This window comes from Chanodichthys erythropterus, chromosome 14 (assembly GCF_024489055.1).
Source record: "Chanodichthys erythropterus isolate Z2021 chromosome 14, ASM2448905v1, whole genome shotgun sequence".
Taxonomy (NCBI): domain Eukaryota; kingdom Metazoa; phylum Chordata; class Actinopteri; order Cypriniformes; family Xenocyprididae; genus Chanodichthys; species Chanodichthys erythropterus.
Window position 1 is genome coordinate 38,715,622 of NC_090234.1, and position 20,274 is coordinate 38,735,895.

Here is a 20,274-nt window from a genome sequence, read left to right on the forward strand (position 1 = left end):
CATTGTAATCTGAATTTACTAAACATCAAAACCCTAAAGACACAAAGAAGCTTTCTAGATCGAGCAATAAGGTATGAAAGGTCATGCAACACACTGAGCCATGATAAAATTCACAGTATGAGTGAACTTTTTGCTTATATAAACTTACTACATTCAACTTTCATACAACTTTACTTACAACTTTGGCACACCCAGTGACTGAGACTAAAATGTTTGATAATTTGAGAAAAAATAAAAACGTGTGACGATTTAAAATCTAGTTTTCATCAGTGGCAGTCAATAAAACTTGATTAATATTGCTGCACATAACAATGAACACATTGTGAGCCATGATGTCCAATTTGTGAAAAAAGACTGCTACTTATTAAAGGTGACCTAGAATTAAAAATTGAATTTACCTCGGCATAGTTAAATAACAAGAGTTCAGTACATGGAAATGACATACAGTGAGTCTCAAACACCATTGTTTCCTCCTTCTTATATAAATCTCATTTGTTTAAAAGACCTCCGAAGAACAGGCAAATCTCAACATAACACCGACTGTTACGTAACACTTGGGATCATTAATATGTACGCCCCCAATATTTACATATGACAGCTTATGTTCAAGGCATTACACAAGGGCAGCCAGTATTAACATCTGGATGTGCACAGCTGAATCATCAGACTAGGTAAGCAAGCAAGGACAATAGCGAAAACTGGCAGATGGAGCGATAATAACTGACATGATCCATGATATCATGATATTTTTAGTGATATTTGTAAATTGTCTTTCTAAATGTTTCGTTAGCATGTTGCTAATGTACTGTTAAATGTGGTTAAAGTTACCATCGTTTCTTACTGTATTCACAGAGACAAGAGCCGTCACTATTTTCATTTTTAAACACTTGCAGTCTGTATAATTCATACACACAACTTCATTCTTTATAAATCTCTCCAACAGTGTGTAATGTTAGCTTTAGCCACGGAGCACAGCCTCAAACTCATTCAGAATCAAATGTAAACATCCCAATAAACACTGTACTTACGCGATTAGACATGCTGCATGGTGAACACTTTGTAAAGATCCATTTTGAGGGTTATATTAGCTGTGTGAACTTTGTTTATGCTGGTTAAGGCAAACGCGAGCTCCGTAGGCGTGGAGCACGAGATTTAAAGGGGCCACGCACTGAATCAGTGCATATATAATTATGGCTCAAAATAGGCAGTTAAAAAAATTAATTAAAAAAAAAAAAAATCTATGGGTTTTTTTGAGCTGAAACTTCACAGACACATTCAGGTGACACCTTAGACTTATTTTAAAAAGACGTTCTACGGCACCTTTAACGAGTTCATATATTCATATAAGATTCAAATTCAATTATGTGTCAGTGGTTTGATTCAGACTCACTCACATTGTTCTGAGCCGTTACTGAGTTCACCAGTGACTCCCCTCGTGAGACAGTCTCCTCTGAATCATGAGACTTTTTCCTGTTTATGTCCAATACTGTTGTGTCAAAATGATACTTTAATGTTTAAGACACTGTAATATATACTTTACATGGATAGTTCACACAAAAATGAAAATTTGCTCTCTTAATTTACTCTCAGGCATTTCAAGATGTAGATGACTTTTTTTCTTAGTAGAACAGTAAAGAAGATATTTAAATGAAACAGTGGTCCTCTGTGATTCATATAACAGAAGTCAGTGGGTGCCGTCACTTTGAGATTCAAAAAAGCATGTGTAGACAAAACAAAATTAATACCAACAGCTCCTGATGATACATTGAGGTCTTAAGCAAAACTATCAGTCTATATAAGAAGCTGAAAATTATTTACAACATTTTTACTTGTAATCCACATTCTCTTCAAACGGTCATGAGCGCATTCACGACAGTCAGGAACGCGAGCTTCTTGTCGTATAACGACATGGGCGGGAGCAAACTCGCACGTGAGTTGACCCTGTGTTTGTTTACAACAGAGAGGGAAGATGTGCCTGTTGTATTGTTCATCAAAATTGTACTTACGATTTACTTTTCATAGATTCTCAATGTTCGAGACCCTGCGCATACGTCATTACGCGTCAGGAAGCTCGCGCTGCACACAATTTGCTGGATTACAGGTAATAAAGTTGTAAATAATGTTCAGTTTCTTGCATAGATTGATTGTTTCCCTTCTTAAGACCTCAATGTACAGTCAGGAGCTGTGGGTATTCATTTTGTTTTGTCTACATATGTTTGGTTACACTTTATTTTATAGTGCCGTAGTTATAGGTTACTACATGTACTTACAATATAAATAATAGTAAATTATGCATAATTACAAGTAACTAACCCTAAACCTGTACATGCAGTTAATTAATAGTACTCAGTACTTATTTGAGTAATTACAATGTAACTACGGCACTGTAAAATAAAGTGTAACCATGTGATTTGTTGAATCTCAAAGTGACGGCACCCATTAACTTCCATTATTTGAATCCCTGAGAACCACAGTTTCAGCTAAAAATTTTCTTTACTGTTCTACTGAAGAAGAAAAGATAAGTCACCTACATCTTCGATAGCCAGACGGTGAGCAAACTAACAGCAAATTTTCATTTTGGGGTTAACTATCCCTTTAATTATGCATATGCTTGTTCATATGAGAATGTGTAATTAAAGATACATATACACAACAGTTTTGCTGAAATAAATAATAATAGTATTAAAAAAATATAAAAAGCAAATATAATATAAATATATAAAATAGTAATATTATATCATTGATCATTGTTTAACATATAAGGTGTGAGGTTAGTTTAAATCCACTGTAAGGGGAACATTTTGAGTGACATGTTAGAACTATAACCAACATTTATTGCATTTTTCCCCCCTCAAGCAAGCAGAAATATACTTTCATAGCAGAATTACATTTATAAGTCACAAATACAATTAAGATTACTGTGAGAGTGACTTTGAGTGACAATCAAATTAGAAAAAAAGAAATAAAAAAAAAATCCATGCTTAATACACCTACAAAATTATCCTAGTTTTTGTAACTTAAATTGACATAAAATGTCACTTACAACGTCCCTATGCAACATTAATTTTTGCAATAAGAAGCTTTGATCTCAATTTACTGAAGCACATCAGAACAACCACCAGTGCTTCCAAAAAAAAAAAAAAAAAAGGTAATTTGTCATTGGCTCCCTTGTCACTTTCTCTGTAGCTCCATTGTTGTTGAATACATGGAAATCAGATTACCAAGTAAAATGCGTTTCATGTTGATTCAATAGGATGTTGTGCAGCCATACACAGAGCAGCTAGATTAACAGGTGTTTAGTTACTTAGCACATATTTTAGCACAGCTAGAACGCTGTGTTGACCAATCAGCATCCAGGATCTAAACTATCCAACAAATCAGCATTTAATATGTTAGTGTCACATGGAATAATTCAATCATTCGCATCAGATGGAAGAAAGTCCCAAACCAGCTGATGAAACATGACCCGCATCACGCAGGCAAGAAAGACAAGCCAATTGTGAAGAAGACCTCAAGGCTGCGGATGCCGTAATGGACACATCCGTGTTTGGACGAGGAGAGGAAAGGACCAGACCTATCAATTTCCCACAACTTTCCCCTCGAGTAATTTTACGGCGGGCTTCGGCGGTCTAATTGGTGGACATTTTCAGAAATGAAATTTGACAACAAAAGATAGCCCACAATGACAGGCCAGCTCCCGGGCTCCCTAACCAGAAGTGACGGCACTTTTTATATGCCATCTGCAATTGAAGAAATAATTAGAAGTATTTTGGCTGGTGTAACATTATTTAGACAGGCCATCAAATGTTCGCCGACCCCTCCCGCGTCCTCTCGTTTGCAGGTGAAGCTCAATTTGTGCCTGGACTGTTTCATTAAAACACCAGTCACACCGGCTCAGCCTTTGTACTGCAGGCAGACTGCATTCTGGGTAGGCAAATCTGTGGCTAAGAGTAAGACGGTAATCAAGTCTTCTATCCTCAACCCTCAATTCTAAAATTGTGCGCCTCTGAAAAGGTCTAAAAAAGAAAGAAAATAAAGTATTTCCCTTTCAGTTCAATCAAGCTGAGATGGAATAATGAGGTGAATATAATTTAAACCAATCTTCGATTTCTGCTTTTTAGAAATAAGCTTTTACATCCTCCTGTTTCCAAAAACAGAACGGCACAGTATGCAACGGCATGACTTGTTGCTAAGCTACAAAATGCATCTAGAAGAAACCGCTAAGTGAATGCTTTGTGTGAGCGCACACACGTGCGCGTTTGAGTGTGCATGCTTTTTTTTTTTCTTTCCACGTACGTTCAATGGGAGAGAGATGTGGAATTGCTTTTCTTCAATGAGTGACAGGCAGGAAGTTCTTGAACAAATATGAGAGGAGGAAATGCAGAATGAAATAGGGGAAAATAGAATGAGGGAAGTGCATTCAGAGGAAGAGAAAAGCTCAGGGGCGGAACACATGAGTAGCACTTGTCCGGTTCTCCAGATTAGGCCAGATGAAGGACTCCGAGAATCTACAAACCAGAAGACGCTTCCTCTATACGCTTTTATTCTCAGTCTTTCAAAGCCTATTCACATGAAGTCTGAACTTTCAGGTACATAAAAAAAAAAAAAAAAAAAACTGCACAAGATTTCAAAACGAACAATGAACCTCTATGAACTTGTTACAGTGTATTTGGTCCCACTTTATATTAGGTGGCCTTAAAGGAACACTCCGCTTTTTTTTGAAAATAGGCTTATTTTCCCACTCCCCTAGAGTTGAATCTGATGAGACCCTAGTTCATTGGATCTGATGAGGAAAAATATCAAAACTCTTTGGTCATTTCTGAGTGAGATGCTACTGGTCTAATCAGATTCAATGAACTATGCTAAGCTATGCTAAAAGTGGTACTGCCAGACCCGGAAATCTGCTTAATGGATTGGAAAACGGTAAAACTCAACTGTTCAACTCTAGGGGAGTTGGAAAATGAGCCTATTTTCAAAAAAAAGTGGAGTGTCCCTTTAACTACTATGTACTTACATTTAAATTAATAATTTGATACAATGCACTTATTGTGTACAGACAGCGTAGTATGTGAACCACTTGCAGAATCTGTGAAAATGAGAATTATTTTAATAAAATAAGAGGGATAATAAAAAAAGACAAAATTATTTTTTGTTTAGCACTGTCCTGAGTAAGATATTTTACATATCAGATTTTTACATTTAGTTCACAAGACAAAACAATAGCTGAATTTATTAAAATAACCCCATTCATAAGTATGTAAACCACTGATTCTCAATACTGTGTGTGGTTACCTGATGATCCACGGCTGTTTTTATGTTTTATGATGGTTGTTCATGAGTCTCTTGTTTGTTCTGAGCAGTTAAACTGAGCTCTGTTCTTCAGAAAAATCCTCCAGCTCCTGCAGATTCATCAGTTTAAGCATTTTTGCATATTTGAACCCTTTCCAGCAGTGGCTGTATGATTTTGAGATCTGTCTTTTCTAACTGAGGACAACTGAGGGACTCAAACACAACTATTAAAAAAGGTTCAGACATTCACTGATGCTCCAGAAGGAAACACGATGCATTAAGAGCCGAGGGGTGAAAACTTTTGAATTCAAAGATCAGGGTAAATTGTACTTAATTTTTCTGCCGGGAAACATGCAAGTATCTTCTGTTGGTTTCGAAGGGCAGTACTAAATGAATAAAACAATGATAACAATAAAAACAATGATATTTAAACAAAATAAGAAAAAATGTGACATCTTCATCCTGTTCAAAAGTTTTCACCCTCTGCTCTTAATGCATCTTCTTTCCTTCTGGAGCATCAGTGAATGTTTGAACCTTTTTAATAGTTCAGTTTGAGTCCCTCAGTTGTCCTCAGTGTGAAAAGACGGATCTCAAAATCATAGTCACTGCTGGAAAGGGTTCAAATATGCAAAAATGCTTGAAAACTGATGAATCTGCAGGAGCTGGAGGATTTTTCTGAAGAACAGAGCTCAGTTTAACTGCTCAGAACAAACAAGAGACTCATGAACAACCATCACAAAAAAACAAAAAAAAAAAACAGTCGTGGATCATCAGGTAACCACACACAGTATTGAGAATCAGTGGTTCACATACTTATGAATGGGGTTATTTGAATAAATTCAGCTATTGTTTTGTGTTGTGAACTAAATGTTTATGTAAAATATCTTACTCAGGACGGTACTAAACAAAAAATAACATGCATTTTTTATTATCTCTCTTATTTTATTAAAATAATTCTCATTTTCACAGATTATGCAAGGGGTTCACATATTTTTTCATGCCACTGTACATGTTTTTACATTGTACTTATACCTGCATGCAATTACATCTTTAATTAATTTCTGTAATTATATTTATCATTACACTGCTGACCCATCCCTTACAGCTTAATCCACTCTTAAACCTACCCATACCACCAAACCTGTCCCTAACCTTACCCCAAACCTTCCCTAACCTTAGCAAAAGTGTTTTACAACACTATATCTATATCTATATCTATATCTATATCTATATATATATGCTATTGCATTTGTGTTACGTACTGTATTGCAATAACATGGCCTTACCCCTTTGTTGTGTGTTCTCGGGAACAGGGTTTATGTAAATTTTAGGGTTAGTGATGTCACCAAACTGGGAAGAAGCTCGTTATAGTCCCTACCAGCCATTTGTTGTAATCCTTAAACAGAGAATTCTTTAAAAGAAAATATCTCCGTTTGCATTGAACTTTGAGCATCGTAACTTTGCAGATGTTGTTTGTGCTCTAACAGCAACATTATACACTAAAGTTAAAAAAGTGAAATCATAATGAACCACCCTTTAATGTAGTGCCACAAAATAAGTAAATAAAATTATATATATATATATATATTGAGGCCTTTGTTAATCTAAAGAACTATTGATGATTAGTTAGTTGTTAGATGGTCAATCTGGCCTTTTCTAACACAGTTACCTACATTTCAGACACACTGAAAACACATTAAACCCTCATTGCAGGAGAGATGGTGAATGAAAGAGACAGAGAAGCGGTGTCAGGCCAGGGAAGGGTTCGTAGATACGGGGAGACACTTAAGGGAGCGGGCTGGCACTCTTTAAAAGCAGCCGAACGCGCCTGCAGCTCTCATTCAGCTCAGCAGAATGGCTGATTAATTAACGGGCAGAAAAGCACTCCAGCACTCACACAACCAACACTAAAAGCTTTTCTTTCTCCATCTAGTGATTTCTATAATTATTTTGATGGTGAGGCTGTGCTCCAGGCCTCAAGAAAGCAGGGAAGGAGGAGGTGGGTACATGTGGAGACGAGGAGGGGAAAGAGCCCTAACAGTGTTTTTTTTTATATATATATATATATATGGGCCAAATCTTTCAGTGAGGTATCTGGGCACAATGGCTGCTGATGGGGGATGTAAGTGGACATTGGTAACCTGTGGAGTAGCTCTTGATAGGTTTGCACCGTGTTTTGGACTGACCCTGGCGGGGTTACATTGAGGACTGGAGGACTGTTTGCTTAGTGCAGTGTGGGGGCTATTGTTGTCGAGCACATCCAGGACACGGCATTCAAACGGCGAGGTAGAGTGCCGACTGGAGACCTGGCAACCTTGTAGACCCTTTCTTCCTCTTATCAAGCTGATTCCCCAATTTTTCCTCATTTGTTTGTCTCCAAAAGTGTTTTTGAAGATGTGGAAGCAAAGGTTGCCAATCTCCAGCTCTCTGTTGGTCTCTAAATAACTCAGTCGCCCCTGTGCAGATAAGCGAGCCACCTGTCTACCCTATCCTTCTCTATCAGGAGGGAACAATGATTATTTTTTAATTGGAGCAGGGCTGAGCTCTGGAGAGTCTGGTTGTTATAGTAACTTTCCGCGTCGAATGCTGTAGGCCTCTTCAGGGCTGAAGGAGCAGCTCGCTGCGGACCCTTCTTCTCACAGCCAATGCCAAACAGCTCCTTACTCCCGCTCCCTTCTCTCTCATAAGGAGAACCTCAAGAGCCCCTCACTCTTTTCTCTCACCACATTCCCCACGTCCTTCACCTGCCTGCCTCCACCTCTCCAGAGAGCTCAGATGAGAGGAAGAATGGAGAGAAGAAAACAAATGTCTCTGGTATTGGCTGTTTAGATGATAAGAGTTTTCTGTCTCAGATCTGAATTGCTCAAATTATTTGCATCATATCATGAGTCAAACTATCATTTTTATACAATTTGATTTGTATTAATTATGTATTCATTTATTAATAAAATACACTGTTGTTCAATACAAAATACTGTTATAACAGTGATATTGGAATTATTATTACTTAATTTAAACTAACAGATTTAAAAAAAAAAAAAAAAAAAAGTTTAATAAATATTTTTATTTATTTCTGTGATGAAAATTCAGCATTATTACTCCAGTCTTTAGTAAGGAAGAGGATTAGGGCAAAGCAATAATAAATAAATAAAACCATCTCGAGATTAAAGTTGTTAAATTTTGAGAAAAAAGTCTAAATAAAATGTTGAGAATAAACTCATTAAATTAAGAGAAAAAAAAAATCATTAAATTTCAAGAAAAAAGTCGAGATAAAATGTTGAGAAAAAAGTTGTTAAATCATGAGAACAAATTCGTTAAATTACGAGAACAAATTCGTTAAAATATGAGAAAAAAGTTGTTAAATTACCAGAACAAATTCGTTAAATTATGAGAACAAATTTGTTAAATTACGAGAATTTGTTCTCGTAATTTAACGACTTTTTTCTCATAATTTAATGAGTTTATTCTCAACATTTTATCTCGACTTTTTTCTCGAAATTTAATGACATTTTTCTCATAATTTAATGAATTTGTTTTCGTAATCTAACAAGTTTTTTCTCGTAATTTAATGAGTTTATTCTCAACATTTTATCTCGACTTTTTTCTTGAAATTTAATTATTTTTTTTCTCTTAATTTAATGAGTTTATTCTCGAAATTTAACAACTTTAATCTCTATTATTGCTTGGCCCTAATCCTCTTCCATACTTTAGTGTCACATGATCATTCAGAAATAATTTTAATATGCTGATTTGATGCTCAATAAACATTATCAATATTGAAAACAGTGTGGAAACCATGATACATTTTTTTTGTTCAGGATTCTTTGATAAACAGAGTTCAAAAGAACGGCATTTACTTGAAATATAAATCTTTTGTAACATTATAAGTGTCTTTACTGTCACTTTTTTTAATCCAAAAATAATTAATGAATTCACACGACTTGAATACACTTCTTTTATGCAAATAATGCTTTTAGTTTCTAAATCAAAATTCATGAATGATACAACTTTCCTGATGCAACTTGGCTGATGTGTTTAAACTAGATTTCTAAAATATGTACTCTCTTATTTATCACTGACCCTTAAACCATGCACACAGTTCCTTATTAGGTTACCACTACTGGGAAGCAGCTTAGTTTTATTTACTCACCAAAGCCAATTTTATTTGCTTTTGGCACTTATTAAGAGTTCACTTTGGATCCAGAAAACACTAAGATAGAGTTGTGTAGCTTTAGGAAGCTTCTTGATTTAAAGCTCAGCTTCACAACTGTTACGGTTTGGTGCTATAGAGAAGAGGCGTTCACTGACTTCCACAATCAAAGGGTATTTATTAACACGAAGGAGTAACACAACGACCAAACATTAACTAACTAAAATGACATGATATACTACAGTAGTATGATGTACTACACAGACTTGCTTTAATGTAAAGCTCCCTCCATAGTCTGTCTAGGGCATGTATAGAAAGTTGCAAAAACAGGTAATTAACACTGCCTACATTTGCATATCAATGCCATATACAGCAACTTGACAGCTAAGGTCATCATCACCCTTATATCATTCAAATCCTGTATGAAAAAAAAAAAAAAAAAAAAAAAAAAGAATACTGTCAGTTGTTTTTTCTCCATACACTGAAAAATAATGGGGTGCAGTGTTGTGTTGGACACCATTGACTTTTAATGTATGGACAAAAACAGTTTTTTGTGTGTATGTGTGTGTTCTGGAGAAGCAAAGAAAGTCATAAGGGATTTGAAGGACACAAGAGTGACTATTGATGACAATATTTCCAGTTCTGTATGAACTAACGTGGTCATAGAATGGTGAAAATGGTCATGAGAAGCTAAAAAATTGGACACGCTACAAAGAATAATATAAAACGACCTATTTAAAGTCACCATGTAATGAAAATTTAATTTTTTTTATGGAATATTGCAGTATTTATTATAAATGATTTACCCATGCGCATCACTTTTATTTATTTACTCACATGGGATCACAGCAATAGCAAACCTCAACCATCCAATCAATTCCCTTGGACAAAAACAAGTCCTGCCCTACATCTTTAATATATATCACAATAGAGAAGAAAAGACTTAAACAATTCATAAAGTAAAAATAAAATAAATAAAATGATCTAAATGCAGAGTATCCTGTTGCACTTCACCACTAACCATACAGTATAGGCCACTACACATATTGAGAGACACTTTTTATGACAGCGGTGGGCAGCAGGCTGCATGTTAAACTGCCTGTCCGTCTAAATAACCGAGCCGCTTTAATGACTCTCAGAGGATGCTTTTAAATCAGACACAGGCTATACAACAGAGCAACTCTACCGTTTAACAAACTCTTCAAATGACACGAGAGCGTGCTCATGCTGACTCCGGAGTCACTGATGCTATTCTCATTCACATCCTCAATTTACCCATCAGCAGCCTATCAGTGTGAATTCGCTGAAAAATACTCCCTTTATGCAGGGCAGAAATGAATATGCAGTGTTATTCAATCTCACACCGCCTGGCAGAGTGTGAAAAGCTAAAGGTGGGGAAATGATCCAGATTATTTATCAAAAACTGAGGCTGTATGAGACACCTGGCCACAGAGTCAGACAATGTGTCATACAGTGACGCATATGACCAAGATATATCCTTAATGAGCTGATAGCTACTACATTCTTGTCTCCATGTGGCATACATCCTTCCCTTCATACAAATAAATGACTTTCCTCATGACATCTTTTTCAGCCAACTACTGTCTCTGACCATTAACTGACCCCCTCATACTGAGACCTTCCTGTTCTTAATGAAACTACTTGTGACCCAAATATCCACTCAGAAATGGCCCCAGAAATGATGGGACCAAGATGTTCAGGTATACATAATGTACAGGAACATGCCAGTTACTTTTGCATTATGCATAAGTTTTATTTGTCAGTGAACATAAGTGCTATTCATTTAAAAATGCACTTGATCTAAATTCCAAGGCTAATGCATTACTTCACCATAGGTGGAGGCCAACGACAGATAGATATACTGATATATTTCTGATGCTCCATCAACAGAGCAGAATTGCAGCATGGCTGTGTCAGAGGTGGAGACTGAGCTCAAGTGTCCAATGGGAATGAGAGAATCAATATTAGAGGAGCTCCTCTGGCTTTACAGCTGTGACTCTATGTCTTAAGGTTATGAGAATTACAAGTCAAGGTGAGGAAGAACTTGTTATTAAAAAGTGTGTTATTAGGCATTATGGGTTCTTTATGGTTGCCAAGCAACTTGCTGTATTAATATAGCATAGCATTCAGTTGACATGCATAACAGGTGTGTGTCTATCAGCTATTATACAACAGCTTCAAATGTGACTCATCCAATCAAAATTGCCACCTGTCTTTGATTTTATGTAAATGTATTATTGTTCCTCCCGGTCTATAACTGATTGACTGAATACACGTGTATTGATATGTAAGAAATGTTATATAAAGTAGGGCTGTCAACATTAATGCGTTAACGCGTGCAATTAGACTTGTGCCGATATTCGGTAATGCGATAAATCGCGATAATGAATATGCACGATATTGTAATCGTCGGCACTTCAGAATACCGTAAATAATAATTTATTACCAATTATTAATTTTTTTATAAGGCAATTAAGAATACTTTACCCATCAATCGTATAAAATGCACAACACCGCTGTATTCTGCGTCAAAAGGACACGCGCTCAGATGTAAACAATCCCAACGTGCACGAGAAGCACATGGCGGAACGAGTGAAGGAGATGCGCTGAATGAAAGTGCGCGTTCACTCTCTGACAGCAGAGGGCGCTGATGGAACAGCAGCGTGCAGCGGTTACCACGGAAACCATGCAAACAAAGTAACTGCGCTAGTGAAATTTTTAAAATGCTTCAAACAACCATTCATTTTTTTGTAATCTTAGTGTTGTTCATCACAGCACCAAATACTGAATACTTAAAAAATACTTAAAAGGATATTTATTTTCAAACCTAAGCATTTTATATTTTAATCAGGACTACAACATGCCCTAATGATTAGAAATGTTCTGATTATTTGTTATTGTTCAGTAAAACTTTGAAAACATACAGCTTCATTAGTTAACATGTTAATTCATTATCACTAAACTGACAATAAAAATACTTATAATGTATTAATTATTATTAATTAATGTTAATTTCTTAGTTACTATTTAATAACATTACTAAAATCAAAATAACTTATTTAATGGACCTGAGATAAAACTAACAATGATCAGTTGTGTTTCTAAACTAACATTAACAAAAAATAACACTTTCTGTAACAAATGGAGCGATCTTAGTTGATGCATTAAATAGAGTAAAGTGTTATCTGTTGTTCTTTATAGCCTAATTCTTTTGCATTTTAATCTGTTTGAAAATTTCAGTCAGAGTTTTTGTTTTATTACAAAAAGAGTTCTTAAACCTGTTAAACTATGACAAAAATGGTTTTGCAACTTATTTCAATACCGTGATAATACCGTATACCGTGATAAAAGCTTCATCAATTAATCACAACATGCAAATTTGATACCGTCACATGCCTACGTGCAATTAATTCAAAATCCTTTACTTGTTAAAATAATTTAACACAAACAAATTACTGAAGCACCATTATGATTACGTCATTGACGTAATATACGTCACACAGTTAGATGATATTAGAAGTTGGGAGTTTATCACACTGAGCATCTACAATACCGGTAACCCTGGTAGAAGGAAATTTCTATTCTAACCCTTTAACCCGATTTCACTTCTCTGTTTGTGATCAGACCATTCTAAGCTGCTAAACTCCGAGAAAGTTTTCAGTTCAATGATCCAGTAAGCAAATTCCTTCAAACAACAGCGCTAATGTAAAGTAAACCAGGGTAATTACATCAGAGATGGCAGAGAGAATAGAGACACATGTTGCTTTTTCAGTGAATTATTCACTCCAGTGTGTGTTCTGCTTTAAAACAAGAGTTCGGTCATATTCTGTCATTGTTTCTGAAAAGCGCAAGCCCTCACGCTCATCGCCCTGTGTGAAATACAGACTAAATGGAACGTCAAAACATCCCACCGCTGTATGGCCAGATGACACGTAAATTATATTTCTGGGCTGGATAAAGCAAACCAGCGTCTCGCTAGTAAAGTTTTGATGGATGAGGATTGCAATCAAGATGACTGTGGTGACGTACAGGAGTTGTACAGTTAGCATGCGTGAGTCTGTTGTATTGATGCACAAACAAACCGTGTATGTTCGCTCTCGACGCACTAATCACACATTGTGTTTATGCACAGACACATTTCAGTACATTCATGTTGTTCCAACACACATTAAGGATAATGTTTTGATTTGTCATGTGTATGTTGCTGTGTTTAGTAATTCTGAATGAATCAGTGTACTGGAGTATGTACAGTATATGCAGTTAAGTCAAGATGGTTGGTTTAAAGGTGCTAAAGAGGATGTTTTGTTTTATACATTTTTGCAATATTACTTGAAACTATCTTTACTAACTGATAAAAGACTATTTATTAGGTGCACTGAAAGGAATAATATTAATATACATCATCTGTGCACGAGGTAGGGCCTTAAAAACATCAGCCAATCGTTTACGCGATCATCGCATAAACGATTGGCCCTCTGGGTTGTCAATCACTGCCATGACGTTCCTTGTGAGAGACGTGCACGGCTGCGCGCTCCAGTAACTTTCCACACTCCACAGGTGCCGCATGCAATGTTTTTGTCCGGAGACAGGAGTAACAACTGCAGATTATGAGTTACCTGCGGTGAGTCCGACATAATGAATCCACTAACACGACACAGCGAATGCCGGTGGTAAACACTCATGTTCCAATACTCGTGCACGAGTTTTAGGAGGCGTTCCCTTGAAAGGAGGGGGGGGTTGTTCTTACGCATGCGCTCATTTCAAAAACTCACTAACAGTCTTTGGTTTCACAGTCGACGAAAAGATCCTCTTTAGCACCTTTAAGTTTTTTTTTTGTTTTTTTTTGTTTGGCATCTCCATGTGATCCTTTTCGGTATCGCAACTTGACTTGTCTAAAATGTAAAGAAGCACTTTGCCGTTGCAATGTACATAAACTATACACTGTGAATTCTGAAAAGGTATTTTTTTCTGTAATGTTTTTTTCTTTGGTGTGCATTTATGAATTATATGGAATCCTTATATAATTTGGTTATTTGGTGTCTTTTTGAAGTCTCCAAGTGTCCTTTTTTGGAAAGACACCTAAACTTACCTTAAAAAAAGCTTGAAAATTCAGTTTTGTGAGAATCACCCACCAATCTGATGGTTTCCTTTACTGGATAAAGCAAATGCTGACAGAATGAACGTGTTAAACAAGATAAATGGTGTATGATTAATTTTACAATAAGTGGCGATTAATCACACAAAAGGGAGCAATTAATGCGATTAAATTTTTTTAAAAAAAAAATCTATTGACAGCCCTAATTTAAAGATAAAATGTTTCAAAAGAATGAACACTGAGAAAGGTCCTGCATGACCGAAATGTTTGTTGAGGTTTTTAAATGCACTGATCATCTTATTTTTTGCACATGAAATAATAAAAGAAGATAGTATCTTGGCATGTAATCCTTTTTTGTTTGTTTGTTTTTTGTTTTGATACACAGCAAATTGATTTCAAATATTGAGAGTTTTTTTTATTTTTTTATTTTATTTAGTGCATCCTTTCTGAATAAAATTATTACAGGGTTAGTTCACCCAAAAATTAAATTTCTGTTATTAAATACTCACCCTCATGTCATTCCACACCATAAGACCTTTGTTCATCTTCAGAACACAAATTAAGTTATTTTTGATGAAATCCAAGAGGTTTTTCATCTCCAATAGAAGCAATGAAATGACCACATTCAATGTCCAGAGAAGTAGTAAAGACATGGTTAAAATCAACGTAAACACGGAAGCTCTGTACTCCGTTCAGTGCGTAACAGACTGATAGGGAAGAGGAAAAATTGTTGAATAAAGTAAACATTTTTTATTTTGTTTTTGCGCACACAAAAGTATTCTTTCACTTCATAACTTTAAGGTTGAACCACTGTAGTCACCTTGACTATTTTAACCATGTCTTTACTACTTCTCTGGACCTTGAATGTGGTAATTTTGTGAATAATAAACCTCTCGGATTTCATCAAAATATCATATTTTGTGTTCCGAAGATTTACAAAGGTCTTGCGGATTTGGAACAACATGTGGGTGAGTAATTAATGACAGAAATTGTATTTTTGGGTGAACTGATTGTTTAATTTCTTTCAAAATCTTGTTGATACCAAACTTCTGAACAGAAGTGTATTTCACAGGCAGGATTATTAATTACAACATGGTTAGTTACTACATAAACCATTTTTTCTTGCATTTCCAGCAAAATCAGATATAAAATTACTCATACCGTGACATAATATCTTGGCTATATCGCCCATATATGCATCGGTGCTCTTCAGACACTCGGTAAACAGATGAGGACTGAAAAAAATATAAAAGACTGTACAATTTATACTTTAATCCTTCAGCAATCAATACAATCCCAAATAAATCCACTCACTGAATGCATTCCAGATGTGGGCTTTGAAACCTCTTAGGCTGGTTTAAGCAGGTCTTTTCAGCAGGGATGTATGTATGCATGCATATTTACCTGTCCGCAGCAGCAGGTGGAGGGCTTCGCTGTTTGTTGACTTTGGCGTACAGGCCGTCCAGAGGGTCTTCTGTGGACGGCTCTCTGCTGTGGGACACTGGGGGCGGCGGTCTCTGCGGGGAGTTGCTGCGGTTCCCGTATAGCGGCTGGGAAGGTGATCCGCGCTCCCTGAAGTTGTTGATGCGGGCGTAGTTCGGGTCCAGGTCATCATCCTCTACGTCAGGTGGGGAGAAGCGGTCCCGAACTTGGCGTTCCCTCAATTCCTGGTGTTTGGCCTCAATTCTGTAACATAGAAAAGCTGATGTTACTCCGCATTAATAATTATTATTATGAGGTGTTTGTCAGTCTTTTTAGTCTGAGGTTATCTAAAATTTCAATTAAGCCAATGAGCAAACCACACAAGCGATGAGAACGCAACTGCAAGAACTTGAACTCTTATTTACACTTTCAAGTAAGACTCCAAAAATACAATCAACTGGAAAGGTCAAGAAAGACCTTTCGGACATATCCAGCTGATTTCTTCTCTCCCTCTTTCCTTTCCTGTCTCTCTCAGGAGCTTCAACAGGCTCAGTCAATAAAGTCTTTCTCTGAACAAATGCCACTCTTGAGCATATGGAGGAGAACAGCACGGCTCCAGCTCACACTTCACACGCTTCCAAGTCCAAATAAGCCTCGGCAAACACCACACAAAATAATGACTGCAAAAACATCCCTGCATCTCAGCTAAATATATCCTTTTCTCCTGTCTATTGGCAGAATATACATGACACACCGAGAGACAGAGATAGAGAGAGGACGAGGAATCTAGTGATGTGTGTCATCTCAATAATGCACCACAATAAGCTGTCAGAATGAATGAGATGGAAATGGACGGAAAAAAGTGAGATCTAAACCTGTGCGTCATACAATGAATCATATGTCAATAACAAACTATACCTTTCTTTCCATATGCCATGTAACTTTCTTTCCACATTACATTTGAATCTTCTTCATCCAGTAACTAACTGATCAACTCATCCCACAAATGAAAACCAAACTCTATTCTGATAACTTCACCACTAATGACTGCTATCTTTACATCAGTGAAACATAAGGAGTAATGTAGAGTCATCAGGTCGTTATCACAAAATAAACTGACAGGGTGAACGGGACATTATAAGTGTCTTGTATCACTCTGAAAGGGTGACCAGATTGGTTTGAGTAATTATTATATTATTAACAAACTATGTAGGGAATTGAAAGCCTGGGACAATGATCAATTTAATTTACTCATATTTATACATTTGGCAACAGCTTCAGTCCAAATAGTGCATTGAAGCTATACATTTTATCAGTATATACATTAATGTAATACATTTCTTGGCAAATGCAAACTGTCTACAATTAGGCTAATGAACCATGTTACTCAAAGTACTTTTGATTGTGATTATTATTAACAAACTGACTATTCACTGTCACAGTAATTCATCACAAAAAGATTACATAATATCAAATGACATTCAACAGATATTTTTGGTTAAGAATCAGCTCTTTTTAACCCCTTAAGCCCGAAGTGTCCCGCCGGCAGGACACCACCCCTCGCAGAAAAATTTATAATCAAATTACTAAGCAAGCACTGACACAAAATAGCAATGCACTATCATTTTAAAGCTTTGAAACTCAGCTGTTTAATGCATCCATTTGTTCAACTCTTAACAAGTGCTGAGTCATCACTCTAAAAAAGCTAAAAAATAAATAAATAAATAAAAAAGAATATTTTTTTTTCAAAACTGCCTTGATGATCAAAAAATGGGTGTCATTTGAAAGCGTAGAGTCTGATCTTTACAATGAATGTAGCCACTTTGATACTATAACTAACTAAATAACTCCTAAGTACCGCTGAGTTATTTGCTGACAAATAATAGTAATAAAAAAAATCCTAATTTATAAAAAAAAAAAAAAAAAAAAAAAAAGTACGTACTCCAATGTGTCAAAAGCATCATACAGCCCAGATAATCATTTGTTAGAAGTCATTTGAAAAGCCTCACAGAGTAGAATACAACGAGTATAACTGTTTTGGGCTTTGACTAAACTTGAGTGAGTTTTTGTACGTGAAGCTCCACAAGACCCATATAAATAATAAACCAATGTGGCATTTATGTCATTTTTTGGCTTGTATCTTCATGAAACATGCTTCGATTTAGGGCTGCAACGATTAATCACGATTAATCGTTTGCAAAATAAAAGTCTGTGTTTACGTAATATATATGTGTGTGTTCTGTTTATAATAATTATGTATATATAAATACACACACATTCATGTATATACTTAAGAAAAATTGTATATATATAAAATATTTATGTTTATATGCAATATATATATATATTATATATATATTTATAATACATGCATATATTTCTAAATTTTATACCTGTATGTGTTTGTATTTATATATACATAATTACTATACACAGAACACACACACATATATATATATATATATATATATATATATATATATATATATATATATATATATATATATATATATATTACGTAAACACACTTTTATTTTGCAAACGATTAATCGTGATTAATCGTACTTCGATTGTGGAACATTGGACATTTAACATTATTTACAGCAGATTCTCATGATTAAAATGAGTCCAACCTCAACCCTAAAATGTAGCCATCAAGTGGCACGTGACATTTTAGCTTATAACTTCATGAAACATGCATAGATTGTATAAAATCGCAATTATTACTTACAGTGGATTCTCTTGATTGAAATGAGTCCAAGATCAAATACAATCCCATGCGTCGATCACGAGTTACTCCACGTGAAAGAACGATTTTAAAAATTCCCATCAGGGTGCGCCAATGGATAAACAAAAAGGCTACTTTGGTTCCAAATTACGTAACTTTTGATTTCTTTATGGGATCACCACAAAATTTGATCCAGACGCAGCTCACATATAGAGGAACATCAAAAAAGAATTGCCCTGCTACCTTATTACCTTTCTTTTACCTATTACCTTATTACTTATCAGCAGTTTCTCAGCATAAGAATGTCCAATTTTAACTCTTTTTTTTTACATTTAAAAAAGTTTTCTTTCAAACGACACCAACCTTTTGATTCTCCTTGCTATTTCTTGTAAGTTATGAGTCATTATTTTTGTGGATGTCATTTAGAAAACAAACCAAAAAAAAAAATAAATAAATAGAAACAAATAACAATGCCTACCTTTGTTCCTAATGCGGTCACTTTTGATTTCTTTATGCAATCACCACAAAATTTTATCCAGATACAGGTCACATATAGAGGAACATGTCCAAAAAAGAAAGATCACGGTACCTTATTTCCTTCATGAGATATTCCATTTTAAATTAGAAAGATATATACATTTTCCCTTTTTTACACTTTTTTTTCTGTTTATTTGCAGTTTCTCAGCATGAGAATGTGCAAATTTAATTTTTCTTTTTATTTAAAATTTTTAAAAGTTCCTTTTAAACAATACCAACCTTTTGACTTTCTTTGCTATAGTTTTGGTCTTACGAGCCTCCCAAAAAAAAAACTTTGAAAATACCCTCAGGGCTTAGGATGTTAAAGTGTTTTTCAGATGTTTGTATACAAATATGATACTCATTTGTGCAATGTGTTTCAGATGATGTGCTTGTGTCTCTTTGACATATGTATGCTTATGAATAGTCATACTCCATTGAGCCTTGGCTCCTAAATTTCTTTTACTCCCAGAGGACATTACTTTCCACTGTTGCTTTGTACAAGCTCAAGGGATCTAGGCCTGACTCCCTATAAAACTGCATTAGGACAATCTGCACAGTTAAAGACGGCTACGTAGGCAGCAATGTAGGCATCATAATCATGGTCAAATCACTGTTTCAAAAGGTAGGTAGCATAATTACCAATGTCAAATAATATCAAATTAATATCAAAATAATATAACTAATTCAAAGAATCAATAAAAAAATAAATAAATAAATAAAATAAATCCATTAAAAATGCACTACTGAACCCAATAAATGTATGCTATGTACACACACAAATGTTTGGGATCAGTAAGGTCTTTTAATGATTTAGAAAAAAAAAAAAGTGAACAAGGCTGCATTTATTTGATCTAAAAGACAGTAAAATAATTAACACTGTTATATTATTGCACGTTATGCCCAAAACACAACCATTACTAATTAAGAGAATAGGTACAACCCTTTTAGACCATGCGCCTGATGCGGCAACCATTTTTTCCGTCATTAAACTAGCAAAAGTGGATTCGGACACACTCTAAGTGCACTTGCGCTGTGCGCTTTAGACCATGT

General features: G+C 35.4%; 1 protein-coding gene across 3 annotated transcripts in view; it reads right to left on the reverse strand.

The window, feature by feature from the left end:
* Nucleotides 1-20,274, reverse strand: part of pard3bb (par-3 family cell polarity regulator beta b) — a 433,139-nt gene that overhangs the window by 80,325 nt on the left and 332,540 nt on the right. For all 3 annotated transcript variants that reach the window (XM_067410020.1, XM_067410021.1, XM_067410022.1), the window contains one exon: nt 15,960-16,241. In XM_067410020.1, the coding sequence (XP_067266121.1) occupies nt 15,960-16,241 (282 nt within the window). The remainder of the gene's footprint in view (nt 1-15,959; nt 16,242-20,274) is intronic.